The sequence below is a fragment of the Chanodichthys erythropterus genome, chromosome 6, assembly GCF_024489055.1.
Source record: "Chanodichthys erythropterus isolate Z2021 chromosome 6, ASM2448905v1, whole genome shotgun sequence".
Lineage (NCBI taxonomy): Eukaryota > Metazoa > Chordata > Actinopteri > Cypriniformes > Xenocyprididae > Chanodichthys > Chanodichthys erythropterus.
The window spans coordinates 2111022-2127500 of record NC_090226.1 but is presented as its reverse complement, the minus strand read 5'-3'; the positions used below and the strand labels follow the sequence as shown (position 1 = coordinate 2127500).

Below are 16479 nucleotides of genomic sequence, written 5' to 3'. Positions count from 1 at the left end.
GCGGAAGCTCAAACGTGCTGCGTAACACGAGAATGAACCTCATTGGTTCTTGCTGAAGCTCAAATGTGCTGCGTAACACGAGAATGAACCTCATTGGTTCTTGCGGAAGCTCAAACGTGATGTGTAACACGAGAATGAACCTCATTGGTTCTTGCGGAAGCTCAAACGTGATGCGTAACATGAGAATGAACCTCATTGGTTCTTGCGGAAGCTCAAACGTGCTGCGTAACATGAGAATGAACCTCATTGGTTCTTGCGGAAGCTCAAACGTGCTGCGTAACATGAGAATGAACCTCATTGGTTCTCGCTGAATGAACCTCATTGGTTCTTGCTGAAGCACAAACATGATGTGTAACACGAGAATGAACCTCATTGGTTCTTGCTGAAGCACAAACATGATGTGTAACAAGAGAATGAACCTCATTGGTTCTTGCGGAAGCTTAAACGTGATGAGCACAGGGTATCTGCGGGGCATTAAAAAGCTTTAAAAGTCATTAAATGGATTTTGCAAAAATTAAATGGCATTAAAAAGCATTACATTTTATTCCTAAAGGCATTGAATTTTTTTAGATAGCTTTGAAGAAAAATAATACTACCAGTTTATATTAAATATATCCTTCATAATCAATAACTTTAATTTGCTGTCGCAAAATATGTACATTGGTGTGATACACACATGGAACCAGTTTGGTAATTGCCTCCGGCCGGTGCAAAAGTGCCGTAACACCGTTTTAGACAGCAGCGGGCTGGGGCCTGGAAACAGAAGGCTGCATCAGTGTTGCCAACTTAACAACTCTACAGACCTCTTTTGCAACTTTTTTCCAAGAAAGTGCATTGTGACGAATATACTTGTTAACCTGATCTAACTTCCGAGACCCCCTGGTTCTGCCGCATGAGCGCGAGCTCTCTGCATCTGCTGTTCAGTGAGTGGCTGAGAGGAGCAGCGCATTCAGTTGAGGCTGTGCGCTCTGTCAGAGAACAAATAAAATAGATACTATTGCTTCTAACCTGAGTGATCATTTTACGTGTACATATAGCTAAAATCACAGCAAATGTCTTTATCTTATGTGTGTGGTGATTTTGTCAGAAAACGTCTCAATTATAAATCGGGATTTTAGTACTGATTTAACATGTCATCGACATTAACGCTTGTCCGTTAGTCTGGGATAAGTGGGTTTTTTTAAGGGGCAAGTGAAAGAGAATTTTACTTGCTCTACCGGACAAGGACCTGATTAAAGCGTCAATACAAAAAAAAAAAATGCGAGAGTGACTGATTTTATTACATTTAGTGTAAATAGTGTTAGCGTTAGCGTTTTGAACGAATCGGTTGAGTCAAAGATTTAATGACCATTCATAAACAACTGCCTCATTCTTGAATAAATCAGCCGTTTGAATGAATGACTCACGGTTACTTGACGCCACCTACTGGTGGTTTAGTTTAAATTTTTAAAAGTATAATTTCCCCCCAACATTTCTTACAATCCCATAACATTATTTAATGCAGTTGTAATTTTTTAATTGTAAATTTGTAAATGATTTGATTTGATTAACAGCCCTTTGTGTCTTATTCGAATTAAATTTATTGATCGAATTTAAGAATTTAAAATTAAAGATGAATCATACATTTTACAAATCACACAAAGATTTCACAAATCTATCACAAATATGCAGATTTAAATATGTCAAAGGACTCTGAAAGGATATTGCTTCAGAAATTTTTAATTTATATTTACACCACAAAAAAAAAAAAATTTTTTTTTTTTGGACAAGCAACTGTTTTACTCGTACAAGTGAATGACAAGGCTTAATATATATATATATATATATATATATATATATATATATATATATATATATATATATATATATATATATATATATATATATATATATATAAATAAATAAAATGGCATTAAAAAAAATGGCATTAAAAAGCATTAAATTAGATTTGATGAAACCTGCAGAAACCCTGTGTAACACTTGAGAATGAACCTCATTGCTTTTCACACATCAGATGAACATGCTCGAGCTTCGGTTACCACAACTGATGTGAGTTGTAATATGTAAATAAAAGCCTAAATTCAATCTGTTCATCATATCAAGCGATCGAGTCTCTTCAGAAAATTCGGACTAAACCACTCAATTCATATGGATTAGTTTTACGATCTCTTTATGAACTTTTTAAAGCGTCAAAGCTGTAGTTGTGTAGCTATCGTTATTGTACTCTACTCATGCTATGAAGTTATTCGTTGAAACATCTCTCTGTGTTTTTGTGTTCCAGGTTTGAAATTCCAGAACCGAAACCCACGGAAGCGGATCAGATGGCCATGGAGAACGGAGACCAGCCGCTGAGTGCAGAACTCAAACGCTTCCGCAAAGAGTTTGTTCAACCCGTACAGCTCAGGTACAAACACACACACACACACATACAGCACTAACGTATCATAGAGCGTCTCACTCCATCTCTGTCTGTCTGCAGGGTGCTGAATGTGTGCAGGCACTGGGTCGAGCACCACTTCTATGATTTTGAGAGGGACGCTCAGTTGCTACGGCGACTGGAGGAGTTTATCAACAAGGTCAGAGGTACGAACACAAACCTCCTGATCGACTCCATCATCATCATCATACCTGAGATGATAAACTCTGGAAATGTCTTCAAAATGTATCAAAAGTGGATGGAATCACAGAATCCAGTCATAAATGTGGAATTATACAGTATAATAATAACATTTAGATGAATAAACCAAAAGTAGGGCTGTAATCAGATCGCGAAATGGGCTAGTTTGTGTGAATATTAAAGCACAACAAGATTGATATTGAAATATGATATTGAAATTGTGTGTGAGACATCATCAGATGCACACAAACACAAAGCTCTTCACTACAACCCTTCAAAATATAAGTTTGGTTTAACTTGAAGAAATTTTGACAGAAGTAATAATAATAATAATAATAATAATAATGTATACAGTACTTAATAACAATATACAATAATTCTCAATGTAATAATAATAAAAACATCACACCATATAATTTGTTGTGCAGCACTTTGTTTATATATTATACACTTTTTTATTTTTATATTATATACTTTTTATTTTATGTATATATACATAAATATCACAGAAAAATTAACACATGGAATTATTATTTTAAGAAATAAATTATCAAATCACATTTTTAAAGTAGATTTTACATCCTTTTTGATTATTAAAATCGAATTAAAATGGAATTCAGACTCAGAATGTCTGGAAAAAAAAGATCTATTATTGTTAAAATGTTAATAAGAAATAAAATTAATAATCTTAATATATACAGTTCTTAAAATAATGTTTTTATTATTACTTTGAGAAGTACTGTATATTATTATTATTGAGGACTCTCACCATAAATTTTATACGTTTTACATTATATACATTATTTAATTTAAACCATAAATTTGTTTTTTATTGTTTTATATATATATTTATTAAAGTTTTATCAATTTAATTGATTTGACATCCTTTTTGATTACAAAAATTTAATTAAAACGGAATCCAGAAAAATTAAAACATTTCATAGGGATCTATTATTGTTAAAATCTTTATAAATTATCACATTATTTTATACAAGTTTTATTACTTCAATTGATCAGTCCTTCTTAATTATTCAAATTTAATCCAAAAAACAGAAAACATGGAATTTGGTGAAGAATGAAATTAATTTCATATGTAATTCCCATCATTTTTCTGTTCACATTGAACGTAGCGTTGGATTTTGAGCCAATGAGATTTCACAGTGGGCGGGACTATACAACGAAACCATAATAAAAACACAAACACTTGTGGCTGATTGATTTCCATTCCGTTCTGCCTCTCTGACATCAGTCCTGTCACCTGTCCACAGGTAAAGCCATGAGGAAGTGGGTGGAGTCCATCACGAAGATCATCCAGAGGAAAAAGCAGGCGCAAGCGAACGGTCCCAGTCACAACATCACGTTCGAGAGCTCGCCGCCGGCCATCGAGTGGCACCTCTGTAAAGCGGGACAGACGGATCAGTTTGACCTCATGACCCTTCACCCCATCGAGATCGCCCGACAGCTCACGCTGCTGGAGTCTGACTTCTACAGGTGCGACACTTCAGCCTTGAACTATGACCCCTGTCGGCATTTACTTGTGTTTATTATAAGAGCGCTGTCGCTTTAAATGCTCTTTAAAGCAGGATGGATTCTGATTGGCTGTCCATGTTTTTATAATTCATCAGCTGGAAAACATCACTCTGAACGTGACTCCAAAAATATTAATTTATATGTACAACGTTTTTTAAAACTATAGTTATCGTCGTTTTGCACTCGTTCAGTATTTTAACGTTGCTTTTTTTCTTTATAAGGGAAAAGGCTGGATTTCCTGTTTGTATTTTTATTTTCTGCCCCGTTGGCAACACTGTCTGCACAGAAAATGGGGCAGTTTAACACAATAGAGAGTCCAGCTGTGACACACACACATACACACTTCCCTTCACCTCTGTGGGAACAGGCAATGAGCGTCGTACCCAAGGTCACCACCTCAGCTCCATTTCCCATGAGGCCGCTCTGTGCACCCGTCTCCCAAAACACTGAACCAAACCGCACACGCAAAACAGCTCGGTTCCTGATTGAAAGAGCATTCTGGGTGATTTTGACATCATCTCTGTGTCAGGCGATCGTCTCTCAGTGTTTCTGAACGAACAGGAAGCGTTACAGTAAATAGAGTTACAGTAAATGTCTGCCAGCACGAGCGAAGCTTGAATTTGTGTTCAAGCTCTTGCATTAATTATTAAGGCGAGACAATAAATCTATTGTTGTGTTTTTTTCATGCACTGGTCATTCATGCAGACTAATGAAAAGTTTATTTTATTGCACTTTGCATCCGTAGATCTTTAAAAGCAGTGAGTTTGAGTAGGAAATCTCCACTTCAGCAGCTTTACACACACCGAACTTTACAGTTTTATTCATTTCTATATTCTGAAGGTTTGTTTATATATCATTCACCTGATTTACAGGACATTTTAATCCTAAAAACATGGTGAAATGTATTTATTTCTGTCTGCTGACAGTATTTTTCTGATTTATAGAGTGTCAACAAAATCAAACAAGAATTTTGAGCCTGGCTTTATCCAATGTTCAGATTTCTAATGCATATTTAATTAGATTATGCATCATTTGCATATTTAAAATACAAAACATTTGTCTGTGATTAATTAATTGATATATTTTTTGAGTTGTAAAGTGTCTAGATGTTTTTTGTTTGTTGATTAGTTCAGTTCAGAATTAAATTTTCCTGATAATTTACTCACCCCCTGTCATTCAAGATGTTCATGTCTTTCTTTCCTCAGTTGCAAAGAAATTAAGGTCTTTGAGGGAAACATTCCAGGATTTTGCTCCATATAGTGGACTTCACTGGCCTCCAAACGGTTGAAGGTCCAAATGTCAGTTTCAGTGCAGCTTCAAAGAGCCCTACATGATCCCAGACGAGGAATAAGAGTCTTATCTAGAGAAACCATCGCTCATTTTCTCAAAATAATTAAAAATTGATATACTTTTTAACCACAAATGCTTTGCGATGCGCCACGCATTACGTAATCATGTTGGAAAGGTCACACGTAGACTTGTGCCGATATTCGGTAATGCGATAAATCACGATAATGAATATGCACGATATTGTAATCGTCGGCGCTTCAGAATACCGTAATTAATAATTTATTACCAATTATTAACTTTTTATAAGGCAATTAAGAATACTTTACCCATCAATCATATAAAATGCTCAACACCGCTGTATTCTGCGTCAAAAGGACACGCGCTCAGATGTAAACAATCCCAACGTGCACGAGAAGCACATGGCGGAACCAGTGAAGGAGACGAGCTGAATGAAAGTGCGCGTTCACTCTCTGACAGCAGAGGGCGCTGATGGAACAGCAGCGTGCAGCGGTTACCACGGAAACCGTGCAAACAAAGTAACTGCGCTAGTGAAGTTTTTAAAATGCTTCAAACAGCCATTCATTTTTTTGTAATCTCAGTGTTGTTCATCACAGCACCAAATGCTGAATACTTAAAAAAGACTTAAAGGATATTTATTTTCAAACCTAAACATTTTTATATTTTAATCTGGACTACAACATGCCCTAATGATTAGAAATGTTCTGATTATTTGTTATTGTTCAGTAAAACTTTGAAAACATACAGCTTCATTAGTTAACATGTTAATTCATTATCACTAAACTGACAATAAAAATACTTATAAGTATTAATTATTATTAATTAATGTTACTTTCTTAGTTACTATTTAATAACATTACTAAAATCAAAATAACTTATTTAATGGACCTGAGATAAAACTAACAATGATCAGTTGTTTCTAAACTAACATTAACAAAAAAACTAGATAAAAAAGTTTGAGGACAAACTTTAAGTTGGCTTGAAAAAGCATAGCCAGAAAGTTTGAAGAAGTTTTAAAAGTTTGAAGTTTGAAAGTTTAAGTTTTATTAGATAGATAGATAGATTGGTAATTGTCACAGATGGATACTATGGAGTTTTTATAGAGTTATTAGCATGTTCTTAGCCCACTCTAGCACTTAGCTAATCACTATTAGCATGTAGCTATTCACTGCTAGCATGTTGGAAGTCCAGATTGCTAGCATGAGTCAAAAAGCCAACCCCCATGTCTCTACGATGTACTGATGCAGAGATATAGATTTTGCAAAACGGTTGCTAGGGTACTCTGTTTGGTTGCTAGGGAGTGGCTTGGCAGCTACCAGTGATGATACTCCAAAGGCTGCTTGACAATATAAACCAACCCCCATGTCTGGAAGATGTTCTGATGCAGAGATACAGATTTTGCAAAATGGTTACTAGGGTACTGTTTGGTTGCTAGGGAGTGACTTGGCAGCTACCAGTGATGATACTCCAAAGGCTGCTTGACAATATAAACCAATCCCCATGTCTGTACGATGTTCTGATGCAGAGATATAGATTTTGCAAATTGGTTGCTAGGGCACTCTGTTTGGTTGCTATGGTGTTGCTATGCAGTTGCTAGGGTACTCGGGGTGGTTGCTAAGGTGTTGCTATGCGGTTGCTAGGGTGTTGCTATGCGGTTGCTAGGGTACTCGGGGTGGTTGCTAGGGTGTTGCTATGCGGTTGCTATGGTACTCGGGGTGGTTGCTAAGGTGTTGCTATGCGGTTGCTATGGTACTCGGGTGGTTGCTAGGGTGTTGCTATGCGGTTGCTAAGGTACTCGGGGTGGTTGCTAAGGTGTTGCTAGGGTACTCGGGGTGGTTGCTAAGGTGTTGCTATGCGGTTGCTAGGGTACTCGGGGTGGTTGCTAGGGTACTCGGGTGGTTGCTAGGGTGTTGCTATGCGGTTGTTAGGGTACTCGGGGTGGTTGTTAGGGTGTTGCTAGGGTACTCGGGGTGGTTGCTAAGGTGTTGCTATGCTGTTGCTAGGGTACTCGGGGTGGTTGCTAGGGTGTTGCTATGCGGTTGCTAGGGTATTCGGGGTGGTTGCCATGGTGTTGCTATGTGGTTGCTATTGTATCCAGGCTGGTTGCTAGGATGATGCCAGGGTGATTTGTGTGGTTGCTATGCAGTTGCCATGGTGTTCTGGGTGGTTGCTAGGTTGGTTTGGGTGGTTGCTATGAGAGTTGATCATAGATAGATAGATAGATAGAGAGATAGATGAGAAGTGATAGATGAGAAGAGAGATAGATGAGAAGTGATAGATGAGAAGAGAGATAGATGAGAAGTGATAGATGAGAAGAAAGATAGATTGATAGATAGATGAGAAGGGATAGATAGATAGATAGATAGATTAGAAAGAGAAAGAGAAATAGATAGATAGATAGATAGATAGATAGATAGATAGATAGATTTAGTTTGATAGATAGATAGATAGATAGATAGATAGATAGATAGATAGATAGATTAGAAAGAGAAATAGATAGATATATAGATAGATAGATAGATAGATAGATAGAGAGATAGATGAGAAGTGATAGATGAGAAGAGAGATAGATGAGAGGTGATAGATGAGAAGAGAGATAGATGAGAAGAGAGATAGATGAGAAGAGAGATAGATGAGAAGTGATAGATAGATAGATGAAAAGTGATAGATGAGAAGAAAGATAGATTGATTGATAGATGAGAAGGGATAGATAGATAGATTTAGTTTGATAGATAGATAGAGATAGATAGATTAAAAAGAGAAATAGATAGATAGATAGATAGATAGATAGATAGATAGATAGATAGATAGATAGATGGATAGATAAGAAAGAGAAATAGATAGATAGATAGACAGATTAGAAAGAGAAATAGATAGATAGATAGATTAGAAAGAGAAATAGATAGATAGATAGATAGATAGATAGATAGATAGATTAGAAAGAGAAATAGATAGATAGATAGATAGATAGATAGATAGATAGATAGATAGATAGATAGATAGATAAAGACATATTAGATAGAATGGAAATTTGAATGAGTCTCAATGGATTAGAAATAGTACATAGAATGGCATCTAATAGAGTCTGATGGGCCTCTCCAACTGTCAAAATTTGAATTTTGACAGTTGGAGTTTGAATAGTCTTGGCTCATTTGAACATTCCGTCAATGAAAGTCAATGGGATTTTTCCAAGTTTTAGTCAGCTTTTTTAGGAAAACCGTAAGTCTGATCAGTCTGAAAAGATATAGCACACTAAGTCAGAATAGTCTGAAGGTCTAGTCCGAGTTTGGTGGTTGTAGCTTGAACAGTCTAGGAGGAGATGCATTTAGAAATTTAGTCTAAGAAGAATAATAATAATAACTAGAATGTACATTTCCTGAAGAAAATGTGAATGGTGCTTGCAGTGGCAAAATTCGGCACCCGGTTGCTAGGGTGCTGTAATTGGTTGCTAGGGTGTGGCCATGAAGTCACTACTTATTGGCAGCTTGATAGGCCGAGTCAAAAGAGCCCAGCCCCAAGTCTCTATGACCTTCTAAACCAAAGATATGATCTCACAGATTTTGACCCCATGTTAAGTCTATGGGAGTTGTTTCAGCCATTTTTTTCGTACGCTGTGCGAACATCGTACACACGATCGCTTAGAAAAGTCATAGCACACCTCTCCTCAATAACCTGGTCGATTTGACACCTCATTTGTGGGTCTACGACAAATGGTGCGGGACGAGTTACGCGCCAAAGTTTTGTTCAGGTGAATAGTAATTACAATACTAGAATGTACATTTCCTGAAGAAAATGTGAATGGTGCTTGCAGTGGCAAAATTCGGCACCGGTTGCTAGGGTGCTGTAATTGGTTGCTAGGGCGTGGCTATGAAGTTGCTGTGTCACTACGTATTGGCTGGCCGAATCAAAAGAGCCCAGCCCCAAGTCTCTATGACCTTCCAATCCAAAGATATGATCTCACAGATTTTGACTCAATGTTAAGTCTATCGGAGTTTTTTCAGCCAATTTTTTCGTATGCTGTGCGAACAGCGTACACCCGATCACTTAGAAAAGTCATAGCACACCTCTCCTCAATAAGCCGGTCGATTTGACACCTCATTTGTGGGTCTACGTCAAACGGTGCAGGATGAGTTACGCGCAAAAGTTTTGTTCAGGTGAATAGTAATTACAATACTAGAATGTACATTTCCTGAAGAAAATGTGAATGGTGCTTGCAGTGGCAAAATTCGGCCCCGGTTGCTAGGGTGCTGTAATTGGTTGCTAGGGCGTGGCTATGAAGTTGCTGTGTCACTACTTATTGGCTGGCCGAATCAAAAGAGCCCAGCCCCAAGTCTCTATGACCTTCTGATCCAAAGATATGATCTCACAGATTTTGACCCAATGTTAAGTCTATGGGAGTTTATTTAGCCGTTTTTTCGTACGCTGTGCGAACATCGTACACCCGATCGCTTAGAAAAGTCATAGCACACCTCTCCTCAATAAGCCGGTCGATTTGACACCTCATATGTGGGTCTATGACAAACGGTGCGGGACGAGTTACGCGCCAAAGTTTTGTTCAGGTGAATAGTAATTACAATACTAGAATGTACATTTCCTGAAGAAAATGTGAATGGTGCTTGCAGTGGCAAAACTCGGCACTCTTGATTTAGCATTATCTTAACATAATTACCGTCCTCTAGGATGTTTTTATCAAGATGCTAACATGATTAGCATGTTCTTAGCATTATCTTAACACCCTTGGCATGCTTTCTTAGCATGTTTTTAGAAAGATGTTTAATCATGTTAGCATTATCTTAACTTAACATCTTAACATGATTAGCATTTATTCTTAGCATAATCTTAACACCCTTAGCATCTTTCTTAGCATGTTTTTAGAAGATCTAATCATGTTAGCATAATCTTGTAACATCTTAACATGATTAGCATAATGTTAGCATGATCTTAGCATGATTACCATGTTCTTCAGCATGTTTTTAACAAGATCTTAACATAATTAGCATGTTTCTTAGCATGATGCTTAACATGATTAGCATGCTCTTAGCATGATGCTAACACAATTAGCATGTTACCAGCATGATGTAACACATTTTTAGTAGTTTGTGTCATGTTTAAACCCTAAGCTAATCACTATTAGCATGTAGCTATTCACTCTTTAGCATGTGTAGCATGTTGGAAGTTCAGTTTGCTAGCATGAGTCAAAAGAGCCAACCGCCATGTCTCTATGATGCTCTGATGCAGAGATATAGATCTTGCTAAACGGTTGCTAGGGTACTCTGTTTGGTTGCTTCAGGAGTGGCTTGGCAGCTACCAATGATGATACTCCAAAGGCTGCTTGACAATATAAACCAACCCCCATGTCTTTATGATGTTCTGATGCAGAGATATAGATCTTGCAAAACGGTTGCTAGGGTACTCTGTTTGGTTGCTAGGGAGTGGCTTGGCAGCTGCTAGTAATGATAAACCAAAGGCTGCTTGCCAGTATAAATGATATAAACCAATCCCCATGCCTCTATGATATTCAGATTTGAAGATATCTGCCTATGCTTTGGGTTGCTAGGGTGCTTTAAATGGTTGCTAAGGCGTGGCTATGATGTCTTTAAGGTGATTTGTGATTGGCGGTTTGCTGCCTCCAGTCAAATGAGCCCACCCTCTTGTTTGTACGACACTTCTATCCAAAGATATTCATTTGATCTTTTTCAATGGAAGTCAATGGAACTTGTTGCTATGGTGCTCTATATGGTTGCTAGGGCGTGGCTTGATAGCTTCACAATGATCCTGAGAGACTGATTGGTTGCCTGAGTAAAATGGGCCCACCCCCTTGTCTCTATGACATTGTGATCCAGAGTTATGTTCAATACAAAATCCCTATGTAATTTCCCATAGTAGGAAAAACACAGTACTTCCTGGTTCATGGGCACGGCTTCACCATAGTATGTCTATGGGGCAACTTTGGGCAGCTCTTGCGCCCCAGGGGTACAACTTACACCCCATTTTGAGGTATGGTCTGAGAGAGCCTATCAGGCTCTTCAAACGTGGTAACCCACATGTTTCTATGAAATTCTCGTTAGGAGCTATTACTCATCAAAGTTTGTCCCAATGCAAAGTCTATGGGATTTTTTCGCTACTTTTTCGCCCGCCGGACGGAACATCGTACACCCGATCGCTTATAAAAGTCATAGCACACCTGTCCTCAATGAGCCGGTCGATTTGACACCTCATTCATGGGTCTATGACAAAAACTGCGGGAGGAGTAGCGCGCAGAAATTGTGTCCAGAAGAAGAAGAAGAAGAATAATAAGTATGCAGAAGAATAAGAATGGAGCTTTGCCTTTGGCAAGCACCATTAACTAGAATGTACATTTCCTGAAGAAAATGTGAATGGTGCTTGCAGTGGCAAAATTCGGCACCCGGTTGCTAGGGTGCTGTAATTGGTTGCTAGGGTGTGGCCATGAAGTCACTACTTATTGGCAGCTTGATAGGCCGAGTCAAAAGAGCCCAGCCCCAAGTCTCTATGACCTTCTAAACCAAAGATATGATCTCACAGATTTTGACCCCATGTTAAGTCTATGGGAGTTGTTTCAGCCATTTTTTTCGTACGCTGTGCGAACATCGTACACACGATCGCTTAGAAAAGTCATAGCACACCTCTCCTCAATAACCTGGTCGATTTGACACCTCATTTGTGGGTCTACGACAAATGGTGCGGGGACGAGTTACGCGCCAAAGTTTTGTTCAGGTGAATAGTAATTACAATACTAGAATGTACATTTCCTGAAGAAAATGTGAATGGTGCTTGCAGTGGCAAAATTCGGCACCGGTTGCTAGGGTGCTGTAATTGGTTGCTAGGGCGTGGCTATGAAGTTGCTGTGTCACTACGTATTGGCTGGCCGAATCAAAAGAGCCCAGCCCCAAGTCTCTATGACCTTCCAATCCAAAGATATGATCTCACAGATTTTGACTCAATGTTAAGTCTATCGGAGTTTTTTCAGCCAATTTTTTCGTATGCTGTGCGAACAGCGTACACCCGATCACTTAGAAAAGTCATAGCACACCTCTCCTCAATAAGCCGGTCGATTTGACACCTCATTTGTGGGTCTACGTCAAACGGTGCAGGATGAGTTACGCGCAAAAGTTTTGTTCAGGTGAATAGTAATTACAATACTAGAATGTACATTTCCTGAAGAAAATGTGAATGGTGCTTGCAGTGGCAAAATTCGGCCCCGGTTGCTAGGGTGCTGTAATTGGTTGCTAGGGCGTGGCTATGAAGTTGCTGTGTCACTACTTATTGGCTGGCCGAATCAAAGAGCCCAGCCCCAAGTCTCTATGACCTTCTGATCCAAAGATATGATCTCACAGATTTTGACCCAATGTTAAGTCTATGGGAGTTTATTTAGCCGTTTTTTCGTACGCTGTGCGAACATCGTACACCCGATCGCTTAGAAAAGTCATAGCACACCTCTCCTCAATAAGCCGGTCGATTTGACACCTCATATGTGGGTCTATGACAAACGGTGCGGGACGAGTTACGCGCCAAAGTTTTGTTCAGGTGAATAGTAATTACAATACTAGAATGTACATTTCCTGAAGAAAATGTGAATGGTGCTTGCAGTGGCAAAACTCGGCACTCTTGATTAGCATTATCTTAACATAATTACCGTCCTCTTAGGATGTTTTTATCAAGATCTTAACATGATTAGCATGTTCTTGTGATTATCTTAACACCCTTGGCATCTTTGCTAGCATGTTTTAGAAAGATGCTAATCATGTTAGCATTATCTTTAGCAACATCTTAACATGATTAGCATTTATTCTTAGCATAATCTTAACACCCTTAGCATCTTTCTTAGCATGTTTTTAGAAAGATGTTTTAATCATGTTAGCATAATGCTAGCAACATGCTTAACATGATTAGCATAATCTTGGCATGATCTTGCTTATGATTACCATGTTCTTAGCATGTTTTTAACAAGATCTTAACATAATTAGCATGTTCTTTAGCATGATGCTAACATGATTAGCATCCTTAGCATGATGCTTTAACACAATTAGCATGTTACCAGCATGATGTAACACATTTTTACTAGTTTGTGTCATGTTTAAACCCTAAGCTAATCACTATTAGCATGTAGCTATTCACTCTTTAGCATGTGTAGCATGTTGGAAGTTCAGTTTCTTCAGCATGAGTCAAAAGAGCCAACCGCCATGTCTCTATGATGCTCTGATGCAGAGATATAGATCTTGCTAAACGGTTGCTAGGGTACTCTGTTTGGTTGCTAAGGAGTGGCTTGGCAGCTACCAATGATGATACTCCAAAGGCTGCTTGACAATATAAACCAACCCCCATGTCTTTATGATGTTCTGATGCAGAGATATAGATCTTGCAAAACGGTTGCTAGGGTACTCTGTTTGGTTGCTAGGGAGTGGCTTGGCAGCTGCTAGTAATGATAAACCAAAGGCTGCTTGCCAGTATAAATGATATAAACCAATCCCCATGCCTCTATGATATTCAGATTTGAAGATATCTGCCTATGCTTTGGGTTGCTAGGGTGCTTTAAATGGTTGCTAAGGCGTGGCTATGATGTCTTTAAGGTGATTTGTGATTGGCGGTTTGCTGCCTCCAGTCAAATGAGCCCACCCTCTTGTTTGTACGACACTTCTATCCAAAGATATTCATTTGATCTTTTTCAATGGAAGTCAATGGAACTTGTTGCTATGGTGCTCTATATGGTTGCTAGGGCGTGGCTTGATAGCTTCACAATGATCCTGAGAGACTGATTGGTTGCCTGAGTAAAATGGGCCCACCCCTTGTCTCTATGACATTGTGATCCAGAGTTATGTTCAATACAAAATCCCTATGTAATTTCCCATAGTAGGAAAAACACAGTACTTCCTGGTTCATGGGCACGGCTTCACCATAGTATGTCTATGGGGCAACTTTGGGCAGCTCTTGCGCCCCAGGGGTACAACTTACACCCCATTTTGAGGTATGGTCTGAGAGAGCCTATCAGGCTCTTCAAACGTGGTAACCCACATGTTTCTATGAAATTCTCGTTAGGAGCTATTACTCATCAAAGTTTGTCCCAATGCAAAGTCTATGGGATTTTTTTCGCTACTTTTTCGCCCGCCGGACGAACATCGTACACCCGATCGCTTATAAAAGTCATAGCACACCTGTCCTCAATGAGCCGGTCGATTTGACACCTCATTCATGGGTCTATGACAAAAACTGCGGGAGGAGTAGCGCGCAGAAATTGTGTCCAGAAGAAGAAGAAGAAGAATAATAAGTATGCAGAAGAATAAGAATGGAGCTTTGCCTTTGGCAAGCACCATTAATAAGCTTAAGTAGTAGATCAGTAAGTTGGCTTTTTCAAGCCAACTTAATAACACTTTCTGTAACAAATGTAGCTATTGCTCAATCTTAGTTAATGCATTAAATAGAGTAAAGTGTTATCTGTTGTTCGTTATAGCCTAATTCTTTTGCATTTTAATCTATTTGAAATTTTCAGTGTTGTTTTTGTTTTATTACAAAAAGAGTTCTTAAACCTGTTAAACTGACAAAAATGGTTTTGCAACTTATTTTAATATCGTGATAATACCGTTTACCGTGATAAAATCTTCATCAATTAATCGCAACATGAAAATTTGATACCGTCACATGCCTAGTCACACGTGACGTAGGTGGAAGCACCGATCTAGTGTTTACAAAGCGAACGTGCAAAGACTAATGGTGCGTTCACACCAGACGCGAATGAAGCGTTAAACGCGAGTTATTTACATGTTAAGTCAATGCAAACGCGAATAGACATACTGCGGCGCGAATTGAGCATTTCGGGCAAGTTGAAAAATCTGAACACTTGCTTGAATGTTCGCGCCACGTTAACCAATCAGGAGCTTGCTCTAGTAGTGACGTGATTACGACGTAGCGAGCGGAGGCAGAAATTCGAAACAACAACGGAGGACAAAATCATTGTTGCTGTGCGAAACATCTTCATACTTTTATAGAAACAGGAATAAAAAGGATCTTGCTTGGAAGAAAGTGAGTGAAGAGGTCGGACAATCTGGTAAGTTGTAAAAAATGGTATTTACTCAATTTGAGCTATATATATATATATATATATATATATATATATATATATAGATATATATATATAGATATAGATATAGATATAGATATATAGATATATATAGAGAGAGAGAGACTACAAGCTAGCTAAAGCCAGCAAATTGAGCTTATTCGCCGTATTTTACAACTACTTTCCTGCTGACGAGTTGATGTGTTTATTCAGAGGAAGTGTGCAGAAACGAAACTGAAGTCCCTCTCAGGATGCGAATTCGCGTCTGTTGTGAAGTGAATTTCACGCGCGAATGAAGCGAGTAAACTCAAAATGTTCAAGCGCCCAGCTACGCGCGAATAGCGTGATTTATTCGCACAAGTCGCGTCTGGTGTGAACGCCCCATAAATCAAACGGCCTTTACAAAAAAAAGTAAAACAACGATGTCAGATGATTGTGAAGTTTGAGGAGAAAATGGGAAACAGTGGATCAGTACTTCTGCAAGACCTTTCCAACATGATTACGTCATGCGTGGCGCATCGCAGAGCAGTGCAAGATAAGCATTTGTGGTTAAAACGTATATAATTTATATATTTTTTTAGAAAACGACCGATGGTTTCTCTAGATAAGACTCTTATTCCTCGTCTGGGATCATGTAGAGCTCTTTGAAGCTGCACTGAAACTGACATTTGAACCTTCATCCCGTTGAACCCCAGTGAAGTCCACTGTATGAGTAAATTATCAGGAAATCTTAATTCTGAAGTGAACTAATCCTTTAATGTACTTTCTCCTGTAGGGCGGTTCAGCCGTCGGAGCTGGTGGGAAGCGTTTGGACTAAAGAAGACAAAGAAATCAACTCGCCGAACCTGCTGCGAATGATCCGCCACACCACCAACCTCACGCTGTGGTTCGAGAAGTACGGCACGCTCCCTTGTGTTTAATTCAGAGCCGTGTGTGTGTGTTTCTAAAGGTC

General features: G+C 38.7%; 1 protein-coding gene across 1 annotated transcript in view; it reads left to right on the top strand.

Moving 5' to 3' along the window:
• sos1 (son of sevenless homolog 1 (Drosophila)) overlaps positions 1-16479 on the top strand; it is a 62450-nt gene that overhangs the window by 34717 nt on the left and 11254 nt on the right. Inside the window, exons 13-16 of the mRNA XM_067387697.1 lie at positions 2282-2404; positions 2480-2583; positions 3886-4108; positions 16303-16422. Coding sequence (XP_067243798.1) covers positions 2282-2404; positions 2480-2583; positions 3886-4108; positions 16303-16422 — 570 coding nt within the window. The remainder of the gene's footprint in view (positions 1-2281; positions 2405-2479; positions 2584-3885; positions 4109-16302; positions 16423-16479) is intronic.